Raw genomic sequence first — 16,832 nt, 5'->3', positions numbered from 1 at the left:
GAAAAAAAAAAAAAAAAAAAAAAAAAAAAAAAGAAAACGAAAAAAAAAGTACGTACTTATAGATATGACACTAGAGGTGAGCGTGAGCTTTCAATGCAAAACGTTTTCCATCCAGGAAAGATAAATCCTTGCCGATAGAGGAGACGCTTCTCGGTGATTTAATAGTACGAAGGTGGTTCGAGAAGAAGTTAAAGTCGATCTTCGTTCCAAGACTCGCGAGCTTACTCGTAAATTCACGTGACGTCGAACACGAGGAGGTTTACCGCGAAACGCGAACCGAATTCGAAGTAGATAGGTACATGCTCGTTCCCTTAGCGAGAAGAGCAGCCTGTGTAAATAATGGCAGAAGACTGAGATACGTTCTAAGAGAAAGAGAGAGAATATCGAGAGAAAACCTTACGTTTGCTCCTGTTATGGCTCTCTCGAGATATCGTCCCTTTGGAAATTCGCCAATATACTATCTCTGTTTGTCTGTCTGTCTATCTGTCCCTCTCTCTCTTTCTCTCTCTCTCACATTCTCATCAGTTTCCACGTTAACTCGTTTTTGTAATTATCTCGACGTTAGTATTAATTCGATCACGGTTAAACGATCATATTCTCGAACGAAATTAATCTTTCGCTATCAAATGTTAAATAATATCTACAAAGAAATATCCTTTATTCATTTGTATAGAAAATGTTTCAAAATATATTGGCATTACTGGTTGAACTATTATAGGAATCTGACAATGAGATTATTATTAGCAACGTGTACCGGAGGATTGGTAACATTATCGGTGCAAAAATGCCAAAGAAAAGTCCGATTTCTACTTTGATTCGTGACACCCTTCTACCGCAAAGACTCTCAACAACGAAATCGAAGAGCTTCGCAGTGTTATGCAGAAGCGTCGCGCCGGAAAGCTCGGAGAAGCTTTAACGGATCATTCGAATGCTTGCCAGACTGCTTTTCTACTCGTATACATATACATGTATGCATATACGTTTGCTACCGGACACTCTTCTACACACATACAAATCGATATATGACACTACCGGTTTGAATACGTGAACACACTCACATACACGTGCTCGCATACGTGTATATAACGTTAAAGAGAAAAGCATACGGAAGAGATAAACGTACACTTGCGTACACACGCACCCACACACATGTATCCATTGGCATGCTCTTTCTATAAACGTGTGCACATCGGTAGAGGCACTTATATGCGGGAAACGATTGGCCGGTTAGCCTCTGATTATTGATCGAATTCCCAAGCTTTCGTCTGGCTCTGTGTTACTCTCTGCGAAAGTGGGCGTTGGCCGTCGTCGCATGACAAGACTCACTTGCTCTGTTTCTCAAAGACGCGTTAGAAAAATAAGAGAAGTTAAGACTAGAGTGGAAAGATAATCAAAAGTATCCTTCCCTCTTCCGAAGAAATGAAATGTTTTTTTCAAAGTGTACATTAACCCTCTCTCTCTCTCTCTCTCTCTCTCTTTTTCTTTTGAAATAGAAAAAGTATCGAATTATTCAATTGTATAGAAAAGATTTAGAAAGATAAAATGAAAGAAACAGAATATCTGTTAATTAACCAAACATATAGTATAATAATAATAATCTTGAACCAAGCGGAATGTTCTCTGAAAGTTGGAAATTAATTTCTATGGTTAAGTTGTAATCATGACTTTTTAAATAAATCTAAATCATTTGATCTATTGTTAAAGTTAAAAACAATATTCCGTACACGTCGAATTCAGTTGTTGAGGTTGTCGAAACTGACAAGTGGTGGGTGGTTGGTTGATTGGTTGGTTGGTAGGGAAAAAGCAGAATTACTGGATTCGATTCGATCGCATCGATTGTTTGAAGCCTGTCGACAAAATCGCTTCGTAAACTCTGCATATCCTACGTTTCTACAATTCCGCTGTAATTACTGTTTGTGCTGGCTCGTGCGTGATTTTCCTGCTAAACCGAAAAGTTACGAGTCCGATTATACACACGTAATAACGATTTCCAATGTGAATCATAAACGTTACCAGACGAAATAATCATTCACTGTGTAACCAAAACAACCGTGTATTTTGTAGTTTTCCATAAAAAACACTAAAACGAAATCCGGGGGATAACGTAACGAGGGAACGCGTTTTTAAAACGTTCCGCATATTTTTTTTGTTTTTCTTTCTTTATCCTCTTCCTTTTTTTTTTCTTCCTTCCATCCTCTTGCCGTTCGCTTTTTTACCCTGCTACTACTACTACTATTTATTTTCATGCGAGTTTTCATAACGATCAGTAAAATAAACCGACAAGGATACTTATTTAAATATAAACGTGAGTATATGTATGTGTGTGGGTGGATATGTGCATACGTACTTGGGATGGAAAATGAAAGGAAAATTGTTGCGTACAAACGAACACGAAAACGTCGATGAATTTTAAATCCAAATTCTCTCTCTCTCTCTCTCTCTCTCTCTCTCTCTCTCTTTCTTTCTCTTTTTATTTCTCTTTCAAAAGTAGAATATCATGAAAATTCGTTCGTCATACGCAAATCCTATAAAATACTTCCAAAGATTCTCGTTATCAGATTTGAAATCGAGGTATTTCAAAGAGAAACGCGTTTCATTAAACTATCGATTACTTTATTCTTATTCTTACGAATTACATGATATTAGGTTGCGTATGAAATGTCGGATTTTAAAGTGAATATATAAAATTTCGTATCTGTTTATTTAATCAAAATAAACTCTATATTTGCTTAAATACAGTTTTCCCAACGAGATTATAATACACAGATGCCTGTCTTAAAGAAATTATGATCTTTAAATTCAATAAATTCTGATAAGGACTTTTTCAGACTGTCTTCATTTTTAGACTGTTTAGCACGTAAAAACTGTTGTAAATGTTTAACAAAATAAAATTTAGTTAGCGAAAGATCCGGTGAATAAGATAGATGCGGCAAATTTTCATATTTTAATTTATTTAAAAAAATCGGGCTAATAGTGATGAAAATACGTTTAATCGGTCAAGCTTATTTTACTTGGTTAATTAGTGCTGTATCCACTTAACCATTTTCTTCATCTTGCCAATTTCAGAAAGATGTCGTAATATTGTTGTATGGTCAATTTTCATTCTAGAAGCAAGTTCCCTTGTAGATAAAGTTGGATTCGTTTGCACCAATGTTTTCAGAGCATCATTTTTTACAGACGTCTTGGGTCTTCTTTTAAAGGGAAAATTCAGGAGACCGAATCTTTTCAAACCAACGATGTACTTTTCGATCGTTAACAGTATTCGCCTGGTTTATATTGCGTGCAAATTTTGCAGCATTATTACCAAGTTTATACTCATATATAAAAATTAAACGAATATCGGTTGAATTCATATCCTCACAAAATTTAAAAAAAATTAAAAAATTGAACACTTTTGAGAAAATCTGCTTTGTTGAAATGTGACTCTGGCAATGGATAGTACGACCATAAACAAAATTATGCTACAAACAAAAAAATAACGAAAACAGGGGGAAAAACGTTCACATGTAAAGAAAATCCGACATTTCATATGCACCAATCTAATATAATCACTATTTTCCATAACAAACACATTTACGATTAAGAAAAACTCTCTGTCTTTCTCTGTCTCTCTCTCTCTCTCTCTCTCTCTCTATAATTTAATCTAATAACAAACTGAGACGTACGTAATTATTGATCGATTCCGATAAATGAGGTCTCATTTTAAAGATATAAGTTGATAATTTTCTCTAAGTAAATTAAAAAAAAAAAAGAAAAAGAAAAACAATCGAGAATGATTCGTGCAATCAAATTCAAGATACTTGAAAAGAAAAAAAAAATACAGAAAAAATCATTAGATCCTTTAATTAAAACTTAGATTATTCGAAATGAAATAATTTTAATTAAAATCGATCGATAATTAATTCGGAATTTAATCATCGGCGTAAACCATTATAAAATCCAAGAAATAATGAAAAGCTTTAACGCAAGGATAATAGTTCTATTGGAGATGAAAGAGATGGATCATTAAACCGAACGGGTAAATAGTGCCTTCGCGATCGAGTTAACGTTGAATTTCGTACACACGAAACAAGAGTGAGCGAGAGAGAGAGAGAGAGAGAGAGAGAGAGAGAGAGAGAGAGAGAGAGCCAATTTCGAATAATTTCATTGACTAAACATCAGCAGACCACTTCATTAGTGCAGGATATAAAAGAGGTCTACGATTACGGATGGGGAATAAAGAAAGCAGCGGCGTTAGAAATATTCTAAACGATTTTACGCTTCATTTTTCATCCCTTTTTCTCTCTCTCTAGGTGAAATGAAAAATTTAAGAAGCAAAAAAAATTTGTAAACGAAAGTTCGGCCGATCAATCGTTAAATCCTGTTTACTAAAAATTAATTTTTTAAAAAAAGAATAAATTACAAAAGCTAGAATCTAAAGCAAGGTACGTTTAATCTGCTAGAACTAGAAACCACGACATCGATGTTACTCAATGTTCTGCGTACTCCATTAGACGATAACAAATTAATTATGGCTTAAACACAAGCACGTACTTAGACCATAGACACCACAAGTGTAATGTTGGAAGAGAAGGAAAGGGAGAGGGTGATTGGGGACTGGGAAGGAGAAATACAGAGACACGATCAACGCAATTACCGAAATACAGCTCATTCTGCAAGCTTGTAACCTGAATGTAATAACCAAGGAAACAATTCAGTAGACGATCACGTAAACGTAACATACTCGACCCTAGGCATACCCCTAACCCATCGATGTTAGATTAACCGTTAGTTATAACAGGCAAACGTGTGTTCGAGACTTTCCTTGGTTATATGTATGTGATACTCTTTAGTTAGAATTAGTATAACGTGTTATACTTTACTTCGCTCCGAAAAATAGCAGTAAAAAAAGCTATTATTATAACAGGACAAAGTCCTAATAAAAAGAGGAAGCAGAAGCAGAAGCATGGAGAATACTTTACTTCGTTAATAATCAATTAAAGGTTCTCATTTATTTGCATTTATTTGATTTTTATATAAAATATTAATAGAATATAAAAATAATGATTTCTACTGTTATACGTATATCTAAGTTCGAGTGAAGCAAAGGTATAGCACGATTGATAGGCCGCGATCAGATTATGGCAATTAATGGCTCGAGTAGCAGAGATCACTTTGCTTGTAAATTAGTTCGAGTTCCGGTTAGGAACTTCCGGAATTCAACTTATCATCGCAAGTACGTGGACGTACTCTATCGGCCATCTACACGCTCAGCATAATCTATATTCCGTGCATATATATATATAGTAGTCTAGTCTCGCATTACGATCAAACCGTTTCCTACGGATCGTCAAACTATAATTATTTCATATTAATCGCGTCTACGAGATATAAATTCCGCAAATATATATATGTGTATCCACGTATACACATGTATGTGTACGTACAAACGTCGATTAGTTAAATTTCGTTCGTATGAAACGTTACTCAAATTACTACACGTCTAACGATTCTTGTAATCCAATCGCCAAAAAACGTCAACTATTTTATCTTATTTAATTAAAAAAAAAAAAATATATATATATATATATATATATATATATACGTCTCCTTAAATTAAATATTTTATATTTATATTTGGAAGGTGCATAGATATCTATTCCTAAAAATACAAAATAAAAATAAAACCGATTATTGATCGGCTACCGGTGGATAAAACGTTCATTAAAATTCATAAGTAGAAAATAGTCAAACGACATGTTAAATGAATTCAATTAAAACAAAATTACGAGTCTAACGATTCTCGAAATCCAATCGATAATTTTATTTTCTTAATTGGAATGAATAATACAAAAATCAAAGTTAAACGACAAGTGAGATAAATGAAATAAATGAAAACTTCAGAACACACACACTTTCTCTCTCTCTCCCCCTTTTTAATATATTCTCAAAATAAATCCGATAAGTTGAACGTATTTCTTGAAAAAAGAAAATAAAAGTAAAATAAAAATGAAGACACATCTCTAAAGAACTGCGACGACAAAACGATTCGTTAAGAATTAACCCACGTACGATATCACCGTCGAGTACTTGTCGAGGTTCTTTCGTAAAATCGATCAGCTTGGTAACAGCGTTGATAGGATCGACAGGTAGCGAACGGGGAAACAATAGAGGATCGCTTGAAAGATCGACGTTGGTGTTGTGAACTGGCTATCTTGTGTGCTAAAGTACTATAAAACGAAAATTGACAGGAGTACCCCTAATATTAATTAAACATTTCCAATAAATGAAGAACAATAAAAACAATGAAATATCAGCATAAAATCTATCATGGTAACGCGATATCGAAGGATACAGGAGACAATAAAATTCTGTATAAAAAGACAAAAAAAATCACTTGGTTCGCATATCTTCTCGATGAACTTAACGATCGACGTTGCTACGAACTGACTATCAAATAATAATAATAAAGAAATGAAATAGGTTAACGGAAAGAATATATGTCACATATTTTGTTTGTATCTACGATAGGAAATCAAAGGAGTCAGGAATCAATGGAATAAGCGAAAGATCATTTGGTCGACGTATCTTCTCAATATAGAAACTATCTAGAAACAGAAAGAGCGGAAGTGAGAGAGAGAGAGAGAGAGCATAAAGGCTATTCATGCGAGGAGATAATGGGTTAAGTGGGTACTACTCACAACGTCGATGAGCTGGGAGAGGCGTAGTCCCATTTTGACAGTGAGGCGATCGCTGTTGTTGCCAACGGGGCGGATGAGGCGGTTGTAGTTCGACAGCAGGTCATCGTAAAGACGCTTCGCTTCCGGATTGGCCGAGGCGCCCGGAAACGGGACAACGAGACAGGAAATGGCTGTCGCCATCGCCAGCAATCCGCCCAACCTGGACCAACATCGCCACCAGCCTTTCCCACCGTCGTTCGTCCAAGCATCCCTAAGCATCGTACGCCTTGTCCACCCCTAAATCAAACAAACAAACAAACCAATTCGTTATGATCTTGTTTCTTACCCTTCTTTTTCATTCTTATCAGCTTATTCTTATCCCATAGACAAACTTTCTTTTTTCTTTTTTTTTCTATGACTATCATTCGTTCCTTCCTTTATTTCACCCTCAGTCCCCCACCACCCACCGCTTTCCTTTTATTTCCTTCTCGGATCCCAAAAAACTTTAGAAGGAGTAAAACTATATAATAAAAAAGTGGTCCTAAATATGTTTTTACTGATGGAAACAAATGAATGGCATTTAAATGAATTTGTTTAAACATATCTATCAGAATTCATGTGAAAACTATTCTCATCTTTATTTTTTATGATCTAAAACAAATGGTATTAGATGTGTTAGTCGTAAGATACGATTTAAACGATAGTAGTTCAATAGTCTCTCGTAAATAGAATCGGTCTTTCAGTAATCACGTTTTCTGGTTACTTTGTCAGACACCTAAAAGCCGTAACGGTTTATCCGTAACCCGGAATGTTCAAGCGAACCGTGAGATCATTTTCACGCATTGCCCCTACGAAATGCCAGTTGAATTCGCGAATGTGTTGGTCAATGGACGGATAGAAAAGATAGATAGATAGATAAATCGATAAAGATAGAAGGGAAATTCGTACAAGTTCAAAATTCAAAATTTGACTAACGCGATTCATCGAACATAGTCTCATCTCTCTTTATATATACTATGCAATACGTATATTTATATATATAAAATATATATGTAAAATAGTAGTAACATGTAAACGGAGAAAAGGCACGCACGTGAAGCTATAAAACGACGCACGAAAGGATACGGCAAAGCGAACTGGAACGCTTTACGTATTTGCTGTTATGACTAGGAGAGCTTTGCTACGTCGGGAAGGAATGCCAGCAAATAGAGCTTTACGAGTACCAGGATGAGAACTACATAGAGTAAAAAAAAGAAAGAAAGAAAGAAAGAAAAAAGAATAGAAATAAAAATAAAGAAAGAAACAAAGAGAGAGACAGAAATAGAGAAAGATCGTTTGCTCATCTCGTTTACAGAAAGAATGGATGCATTGTAATAGGGGAAAAAATATTGAGATAAAGGTACTAAAGGAAAAGAGAGAGAGAGAGAGAGAGAGAGAGAGAAAAAGAGACTGGTAAGAAAAACATGAGTTAGCAAGAAAATTTGATCCGCACCCTACGCGTATAGAAAAACCTTACGGTATCGACCCAACTGGCCACAGAATTTTTGCACTGTCCTTCCCTATCTTTCTTTATCTATCTACCTATCTCTCTCTCACTCACTCTTTCTATAAATCTTCAAGTTTTTCATATTTCTTGACGATTATCGCGAAAACGACCTTTAGCTTCGACCGTTATAAATCAAAGGGACTCGAAGAAGAAGAAGAAGAAGAAACCACAAGGAAAACGCATGATGGATTATAAAGTTTCAGCTGGCTGATCGATAATAAAAGAGCTTTTATGCTTTTGATCCTACAATCATGATTCTTAACGCGTCTAACATTGAACAGTGAAGAATTTATTGGATCTAAACTTTGATCTATTTGATCAGAATTTATAACATTTTTAAAAATGGTTTTACTTTTAATTGAACAATCGTAATCGATGTTTACTTGTAATTTACGAACGCTACATTAAAACAAAGAGAAAAAGAACAATAATTTGCACAAGTATCATTTCTTATTTAATAAATAAAAGAAATGTGTGTGATGTATAATTAAATAATATGATTCATTTTTATTGAAAATTAAGTAAACTTCTAGACAGGTTAATCTACTTTAAAAGATATTCCTTTATATAATAGAAATGATAATAATTTTGAAATTAATTCACGTAATTTACATTTTGCCACTCGATATAGGATCGTTACTAACGACAACGGTGTCATGGTTGCAGCATAAGAAGCAAGAGTTAGGATAATCGAACGAGAGGAGTCATTTACCATCCGTGGTAGAAGAGAGCGTAACCGCCCATAAAAGAGGACTTGAACGGCATCGTTGTGTCGTTGAAAAGAAAGAGGGGTGGTTGGAGGGAAGAAGAAGGGTGTGGGCGAGGGTGAGGGTGAGAGAAGAGGTAGAGAAGGGGGTGAAAGGGAAGAACCTCTCGAGGAACTTTTATCGCTTCGTTGCTGACCTACCTGCTGCCTTTATCAGTGTACCCTATACTATAAATATATATATATATGTATATGTGTGTGCGTGTGTGTATGTATAATACATACACTTGCACATAAACACAATACATACGCACAAGACGACGGCACAAATACTGGTATATAGAATTGTATCGACTACTCTAAGGAGGGGAGTACACTTTTATATTTGTATTTTAAAAGGACAACCTCTGAAGCTTTCTCGCACGCGTACCTGTTACTTCAAATGTTCCTTTTTACTACTTTCTACTTTGTTTCTGTCATATTTTTTTCCTAAATATATTCTTTTTTTAATATATTATAAAATTTTATTTAATATATATAAAAGGCAGAATTACATACTTCACCAAGATAATATATGAATTTATAATATATGTAGCAAAATTTACGATAAGATTATCCCTGATCGATTATTTTTTTTTTTTTTACTTTTTAAAGTAAAGTTCAACGATTCTCATGTAAAATACATTAATTATAGAAATATAAGATTTCGATATTCGTACGTATTACCCCTACATGGAAAAACTTTCGAAGAAAGATCGAAAATAATGGAAAACACGAAGAATAAAGTATAAACGAGATTGTTACTGCTTCGAACTGCTTGTTACTTTCCCCCCGTCGTCGTCGTCGTCGTTGTCGTTGTCGTCATTGTCGTTGTCAGTGTCGTCGTTATCAAGTTAAAAGGTCCAAGAAAAATAGTACGTTAAAAAAGGAAAAGAAAGAACATAAGGAAGTAAGTATTTTTATCGTTTCCTAGGATGAGCTCTCTCTCTCTCTCTCTCTCTCTCTCTTTCTCTCTTTCACTCACTCACTGATTCACTCTTTCTTATCCCTTTTATCACGCCCTACGATTCGATAGACTATTTTTCTGTATTAGAAAATGAAAAATGGCGCTGGGCCAAGATGGCCAAACCAACTCAAGAAGCAAACCCCGAGGGCTCTCTTATCGAGCTACTGTCGGCTCACGACTGTCCATAAATAAGACGACCCTCGCGGTCATTATCAACCCCCTTCAACCCCCTCCTTCCCCAACTAATTTTCCATCTTCCTATCTCTCTCTCTCTCTCTCTCTCCTTTCTCTTTCTCTACTTTTTATATGCATTTCACGAATTAACTATCCCTAATATTCAGGATAATTTATACAAATACTAGTCTTACGTTAATCCTTTTAATTTCATTTTTTCTAATCATCGCCACTCGTTTGTTTCAAGGTTCAAATAAAAAAGCCTCCGAAATGTTGAAATGTTGGTTCATTGAGGAAAATGAAAGTACTGTGCCGAATGATAATAAATAATCTCTCCTTCTCTCTCTCTCTCTCTCTCTTTTCGTCTCTGTTAAGATTACAGTAGCTATTATTTTGGCAAAATGAAGCTCGAAATTGGCAGAAGTTTCAACCGCTATGTGGATTAATTTAACGAGTATACTGCAACAACATTGCGTGCAGGCAAACGTAATGCATAGAGAAATTCGTTGTAATAGAACTGTCCGTTGATAACGAATGAAGTAGAATTAGGCAGAATAAACTGATTTAACAATGAGTATAAATACGAAATCCTCGTTAATTGAACGAATCGGTAAACGGATCGTATGACAAATAAAAATATGTTTCCTATAATAACGTTTCTTACATTTCGTACTAATTATTCAATTAATCTGTATGGTATATTAATATTTTCATCTTACAATCTTTTTCTTTCTTCCTTTGAGTATTGAACTAGACGTATAATATAAGAATATCCGAATACAGTGGCTTTTATTCGCGCTCGGCCAATCACGTTCCATTGTACAACGCAGCCGTTTCAAAATGCTTGAATAGGATAAGCGTTTCTTTTTAACCTTCGCAAAAGGCATCAAAGAACCGTGGCGATTCCTTCTCGAGATTCGGCTTAAATATGAAACTGTTTCTGAAGTCTAAAGTCGTCTTTACATGAATATGTTCAAAATGAAAGATTAAACCGTATTCAAGTATGAATAAGGTAGGTGGTGTACAGGATTTAGAACGACATACGGATAGTTGACTGTAAAATCTAGGCCGATTTAAGTTCATTCCAAATTGATATACTAATCGCGATACACACACCTATTACGGATCTTCCATAAATTTCGATTATCGTTTCAACTGACAATATAAATACCATTATTTCGGCATTTTCAAATTACAGTGAAAAATCTATTGTGAAAATATAATTGTTTTGTTTTATAAAAGAAAAAAAGAGAGAAATATATACACATGAATATAATGGAAATTATAATTAAAAAAGAGAAATAATCTATAAAGAATAACCTTTCTTTATTTCTCTTTACAAACCTATTATCAGAATATACAGAACGATGAAAAGAAATTATTTTCTTTTATGTCTTGCGTATATAGAGTAAAGTTTTTACCAATTGAAAGTACAAGGTAAGGTCTCGTTAAAAAGTTTTCTTTAAAGTTACCATTCGAATAAGAAAAACATAAATGTTTTATAATAGAATTACAAAAAACACGTGATTCTAGTTTAAGCTTAAACGATTCGTTTGCGTGACTGTTTCTATTATTATTCTTTTACTTTATGATGAACGATGAAATTTGTTTCGTACGATACGACGAACAACGATTAAAATAATGTACGATCTTTCGTGATACTTATCAATTAATTATACTATCAATATAATATTAAATTATATTATATCAATTAATTATTATATAAATTCGATCAATTAGAAAAATAAATAAATAAATAGTCGCAATGTTTTACAAATATGAAATAATTTATGTCGAAATTGATTAATTTATAATTAAAGTTAGGAAGACAAGCAAATGTGGTAGGGTAACAGAACAAGCCCCTACGATTGATCGAGTGGTTTGTCAGCCGACGGTTTCGACTGTGGTCAGAGAAAGTGGATATAATGGGAAGCAATAATGAGCTGACGAATGAGAGAACATCCATCAATCCAGATCAGATGGCCCTACGACTCTACCCTTCGTTTCTACACGAACTTGTGCATTACTAGCATGGGACTCTCCTAGGTCGGAAAACAATTATGCCAAACAGAGTCGAGACCTATGGAGTAGGATACCTACTAATTTAACACAGAGTAATAGGCCTCTGGAAAACAGATACTCTCTGTAGACATTATTAAGTCAAGAAGCATTTCTTTTCTATTTATCTTCCAATTCAAACAAGAGTGAACGATGGATTCAAGATCGCATTTAACTTAGAAAAAGTTAAACACAGTCTGTCATATTCACGCCTGAAATTCAATCAAATCGTTCACTGTCAAAATTCATTCTCAACGGAAAAATATAATTAGGTTTTCATTTAAATATATGTATATTTGATAGATATTTTTATTGAAATATATTTTCCCCTTTAAGATTGTTTATAATTATTTGTCAATTTTAAAAATATGAATCAACACAAATTTTATGGACAATCTGATAATTAAATGATAGACGTTAAAATGATCGGGCAATGATAATGATAATTGATTTGAAATGCGGAAAGTACCGATTTATGATTTAGATTCAGACAGACTTACCGCAAACTAGAGGATTAACGTTACTCCTTTGAGAGTCGATAGCACGTAATGGTAACACTTTACCGATCGATATGTCGCCGATCTAGCGTGAAATGAAAGTGAATTCGGTGAGCAACGTGTTTACTCGGAAATTTGCCACCAACTAGCATGAATCCGGAATTCTAGTATCGATATTTCCGCACGATTTTCGAACCCAAACTAATAGTATCGGTCTGTTGATATTTCCTTCTCCGATACGATTTAACGTGCAATCGAACGGTTATCAGTTAGGAATATTATACCTGCTATACAAACAAGTATAATTATACGATCGAATAATTTGTGTTGTTTTTTATTTTTTTTTCTCTCTTGTATTTACTATAAGCAAATATAGAAATAAATTTTATTGTCGAAGCTTTATTATTTTTAATGTAAAAATACAACAGCCTTTTCTTTTCTTTTTAATCTATTCGCAAGTAAAAACCGTAGATTTATTAACTGAAAAAAATAATAATAACGAGCAGAAATGTAAAAGAAAAAACAAAACAGAGAGAGAGAGAGAGAAAGAGTACGAGCTCAAAAGAGAAGAACGATATAGATTATAAATAACAACGAACGATACGATTCTCAGATTGGCGAAAGATATATAAAAAAATAAAAAGTACAAAATAAATTCAATATCTCGTTTCTTTCTTTTTTTCTTTTCTTAGTTCCATCCAAGTCCAAAAACTGTATATGACGTATCGAAAAATATCGATAACCAGCACACATACGCGAAAACTCGACAGACAACGCATCAAACTTTGATCAACGATCGAAAGTACATTTTCGCACAAAGTAACGCGTCATTGATTCTTTTATCCTTTTATTTCCTAACTAACCCGTTTTCGTTCTATCATTCATCCCTAGAATCGCGAACTAAAAATATTTCCGTTCTTTTATCAAACTACAAACCGCCAAAACATTTCGCGAATTTAAAGAAAAACGAGAATTGTCTTATGCGAGTGATAGAACCTTCGAAATATCATATTATTATGTTTACGAAATAAAATATAATATAAGATAAGAAATAAAGAGAGTTGCATAAATAAACAGAAAAGACAAAAAAATACATTGCGATTCTTCGATTAAATAAAAATACAAAATCTAAAATAAAAATCATTCTTACGTGTCCTTCACCCTACCCAACCGTGTTATGAAATATAAATATACTAATTAAAAAATAAAACGGGATTAAAATAAAAGCACCACGCCTTTTACCAATAAGCTTCTATAATAGTCAACGAAGATTATATAAATATAATATAATATTATTATACGTATGTGTGTCCGAGATAATACGATAACGATGAAAATTCTAAGTCCGTACGATTGAACGATACACGCAATACTAAACGATCATTTAAAATTAACAACACACTATTCACTTTACTTAATATTAACCTGCAACACGGTTGTTTATTTTTCTCTTTTCAAAAGAGATTAATGTCAAAACTCGTTAAAAACATACTCGATTCTTGGGAATATTTTTTACCTACCATAATATAACACGCGACGTTATCGTGATAATGACTAGCGGTCGATTTAACAAACCCATTTTCTCAGTCGCGTATCAGCCAACTCATCAGAGTGAAAAAGAGAGAGGAAGAGAGAGAGAGAGAGAGATAGAGAGGTAATGGGAGAAAAGGATGAAGGAAGAACGTGTGACAAGGAAATCAGTGAACGTGGAACGCTTCCCTCGGCTGTTCGTTTTCTTTTTTCTTTTTGTTTGTTTGTTTTTATTTATTATCTTTTTATTTTTATTTTATTTTCTTATAAGTCAGAAAAAACAGTCGACTCTCTTTTCAGTCGACGAGACTTGGCTTAATTTAGAGCATTCACTAGATTTACGGTACGGCTCAACCTATCTCATTCCCGACTCCAGGCTCAGCAAGTTTATAGATGGCGTAATGCTTGACACGTATGTATATACCTAACGTATGTATATATATATATTGTAGTTGCAATACAAAAAAAAATAGAGAGAAAAATAATGGGAAAAAAAAGACACGTATAAAATACAACCAGTCGACGATGATAGTTAAATTAATTGTATCGAATTTAATGTCTCGTGCATTTCTTGCAAATTCTCTTCTTCGTTATCGTGTATAAATATTTGTGTGTGTGTTTTTTTTGTTTTAAACCGAGTTATTTATACACCTACTTGTGAAGTAAAGAAAAAGAAAACCTAGTTTTACGAGTGTGTGTAGCGATTAAATTAGATTTAAAATTATGATCAAACTTACGTTGTATGATTGTAAACGCACGTGTTGTCACTATGATAATTCCGATCAAGTGAATAATTATTAGATGAAATTAGTTGAAGTACCTGTTCACGAATGAATCCGGTGGCAAATGAACGAATAAACGAACGAATAAACGAACGTACGATGACCTAGAACGAAATATATAATATTCGTAGATATCGGTGTGTCGAATATCCGATCGTTAATCAAGGGATTGATGGCATTGCATGGCATTGCACACGTGCGCTCTACACAACGATGTTGGGTATTATTATCAATTGAATTATTAATTTAGACGGAGCAATTAGGGCGGAATGTCTAATCACGAATGATTATCATCGACCAATGCCAATTCGATCGATTACATTCTATCGATGATTCAAACTTGTTCTCGGATACATCTGTCTGCAAATCCTTCGTCCTAACTGTGGGAGAAGAAAAAAGGGAAAAAGGGGGAAGGGGAGCTATTCGAACATAAGATAATTCGATGAAAGTACACACACACAAGTAAAAGGATGATAGATAGAAGTAGATTCAGACAGAGACAGAGAGATAAGACAGAAGGATAAGAGAGAGAGAGAGAGAGAGAGAGAGAGAGAGAGAGAGAGAGAGAGAGAGAGATAGAATATATGGCATTGAGATGCAAAGTGGAAGGGAATCTTGCGGCTCGAGCGAAGAACACAATGGAAAGCAATCCGAATGATCTATGAGTTCTCTAGTCAGTAGGGGAGGACGATCCCGATTCATATGGATAAACTAATTCAAGATGGCGCCCTTTATATATCGACTTTAGGATATACGAAAAGGATTCTTCTCTTACCGAGTACGTAATTCTCGATGAGGAAACATTGAACGTGTATTAACTTTTAACTACACTTTGCTAAAATTCGATCAGGGGAAAAAGTTCGTTCGTATTTTTCGAATAAATGATTTTACCAACGTCATATAACTATCGTAATATTAAATCGAATCTGTCAATACTTTGATTCGTTCGAAAGATGACGACGTATCATATAATATAATAATGAAACTTGTGATATTTGTTTAACTTTTGCATTAAAACACGAATAAATTTGTTCATGCGATCAAATATATATTATCGTATGCGTGTTACTCTTTCTTGATCTCTCTCAACGATCTGATCTGTTTAAGCGAGTAAATGTGGGAATGTACGTACGTATGTAAGGTAGTAGGATACATACGTGTATACTCAACAAACGTTTCCATTTCGGTGCGTACACGCACATGTTAAAGCCAGAGAATAAACAGGAGGAACATACGGAAGGTAGGATCATCCTACTGATTCCATGTTCAATCGAGAATGGAGATACCTATACCAATGATACGTCATACGAAGGAATAGAAATTACGAAATTAACATTGACCAAACATAACAATCTACGAATATGGATGAACGATATTAACTATGATTAATACAACGATCAAATTTTGTAATCATAATGAAAATAATATAGTAATAATCGTTTTATCCTATAAGTATTAAATAAAAATTCTAAAAATCTGACTCCCTGCTCCGAAATAGAAAAACACAAAAATAGAACAATTCAGAAAGGAAGAAAAAGAAAGGAAGATAAGAAAAGAAGATTTTGGAATAGTCATGACACGGAAGAGCAAGGCAAGTCAGCATCCCTTCCAAACATCTACCCACCACCCATCGTTTAAACCACGTTCATATCTCGTCCCTGAAATATCGACTTTGCAACTGACGTGTAACATAGTCGGGGAAAAGATATTTCAACGACTTCTTTTCCTCTTTCTCTCTCTTTTTCAGTCTGGTTGTGCACACACGACGGAAACGTACGGCACGTTTAACGTATTTCATGGCACCATAAGTTTCGCGTTTAAACGATTCTTTCGTATGACAGCGAGAGAGAGAGAGAGAGAGAGAGAGAGAGAGA

The 16,832-nt window shown here is 34.2% G+C and overlaps 1 protein-coding gene across 1 annotated transcript in view; it reads right to left on the bottom strand.

Moving 5' to 3' along the window:
- The window catches only part of LOC106787245 (acetylcholine receptor subunit alpha-like 1), a 101,210-nt gene that overhangs the window by 50,739 nt on the left and 33,639 nt on the right, over positions 1-16,832 (bottom strand). The window contains exon 2 of the mRNA XM_014749443.1: positions 6,681-6,956. Within this exon, the coding sequence (XP_014604929.1) occupies positions 6,681-6,938 (258 nt within the window). The 5' untranslated portion in view covers positions 6,939-6,956. The remainder of the gene's footprint in view (positions 1-6,680; positions 6,957-16,832) is intronic.

Source organism: Polistes canadensis, unplaced genomic scaffold (genome assembly GCF_001313835.1).
Source record: "Polistes canadensis isolate GaletaPanama2010 unplaced genomic scaffold, ASM131383v1 scaffold_96, whole genome shotgun sequence".
Lineage (NCBI taxonomy): Eukaryota > Metazoa > Arthropoda > Insecta > Hymenoptera > Vespidae > Polistes > Polistes canadensis.
Note: the sequence above shows the minus strand (reverse complement) of the source record. Positions and strands in the feature narration are given on the sequence as shown.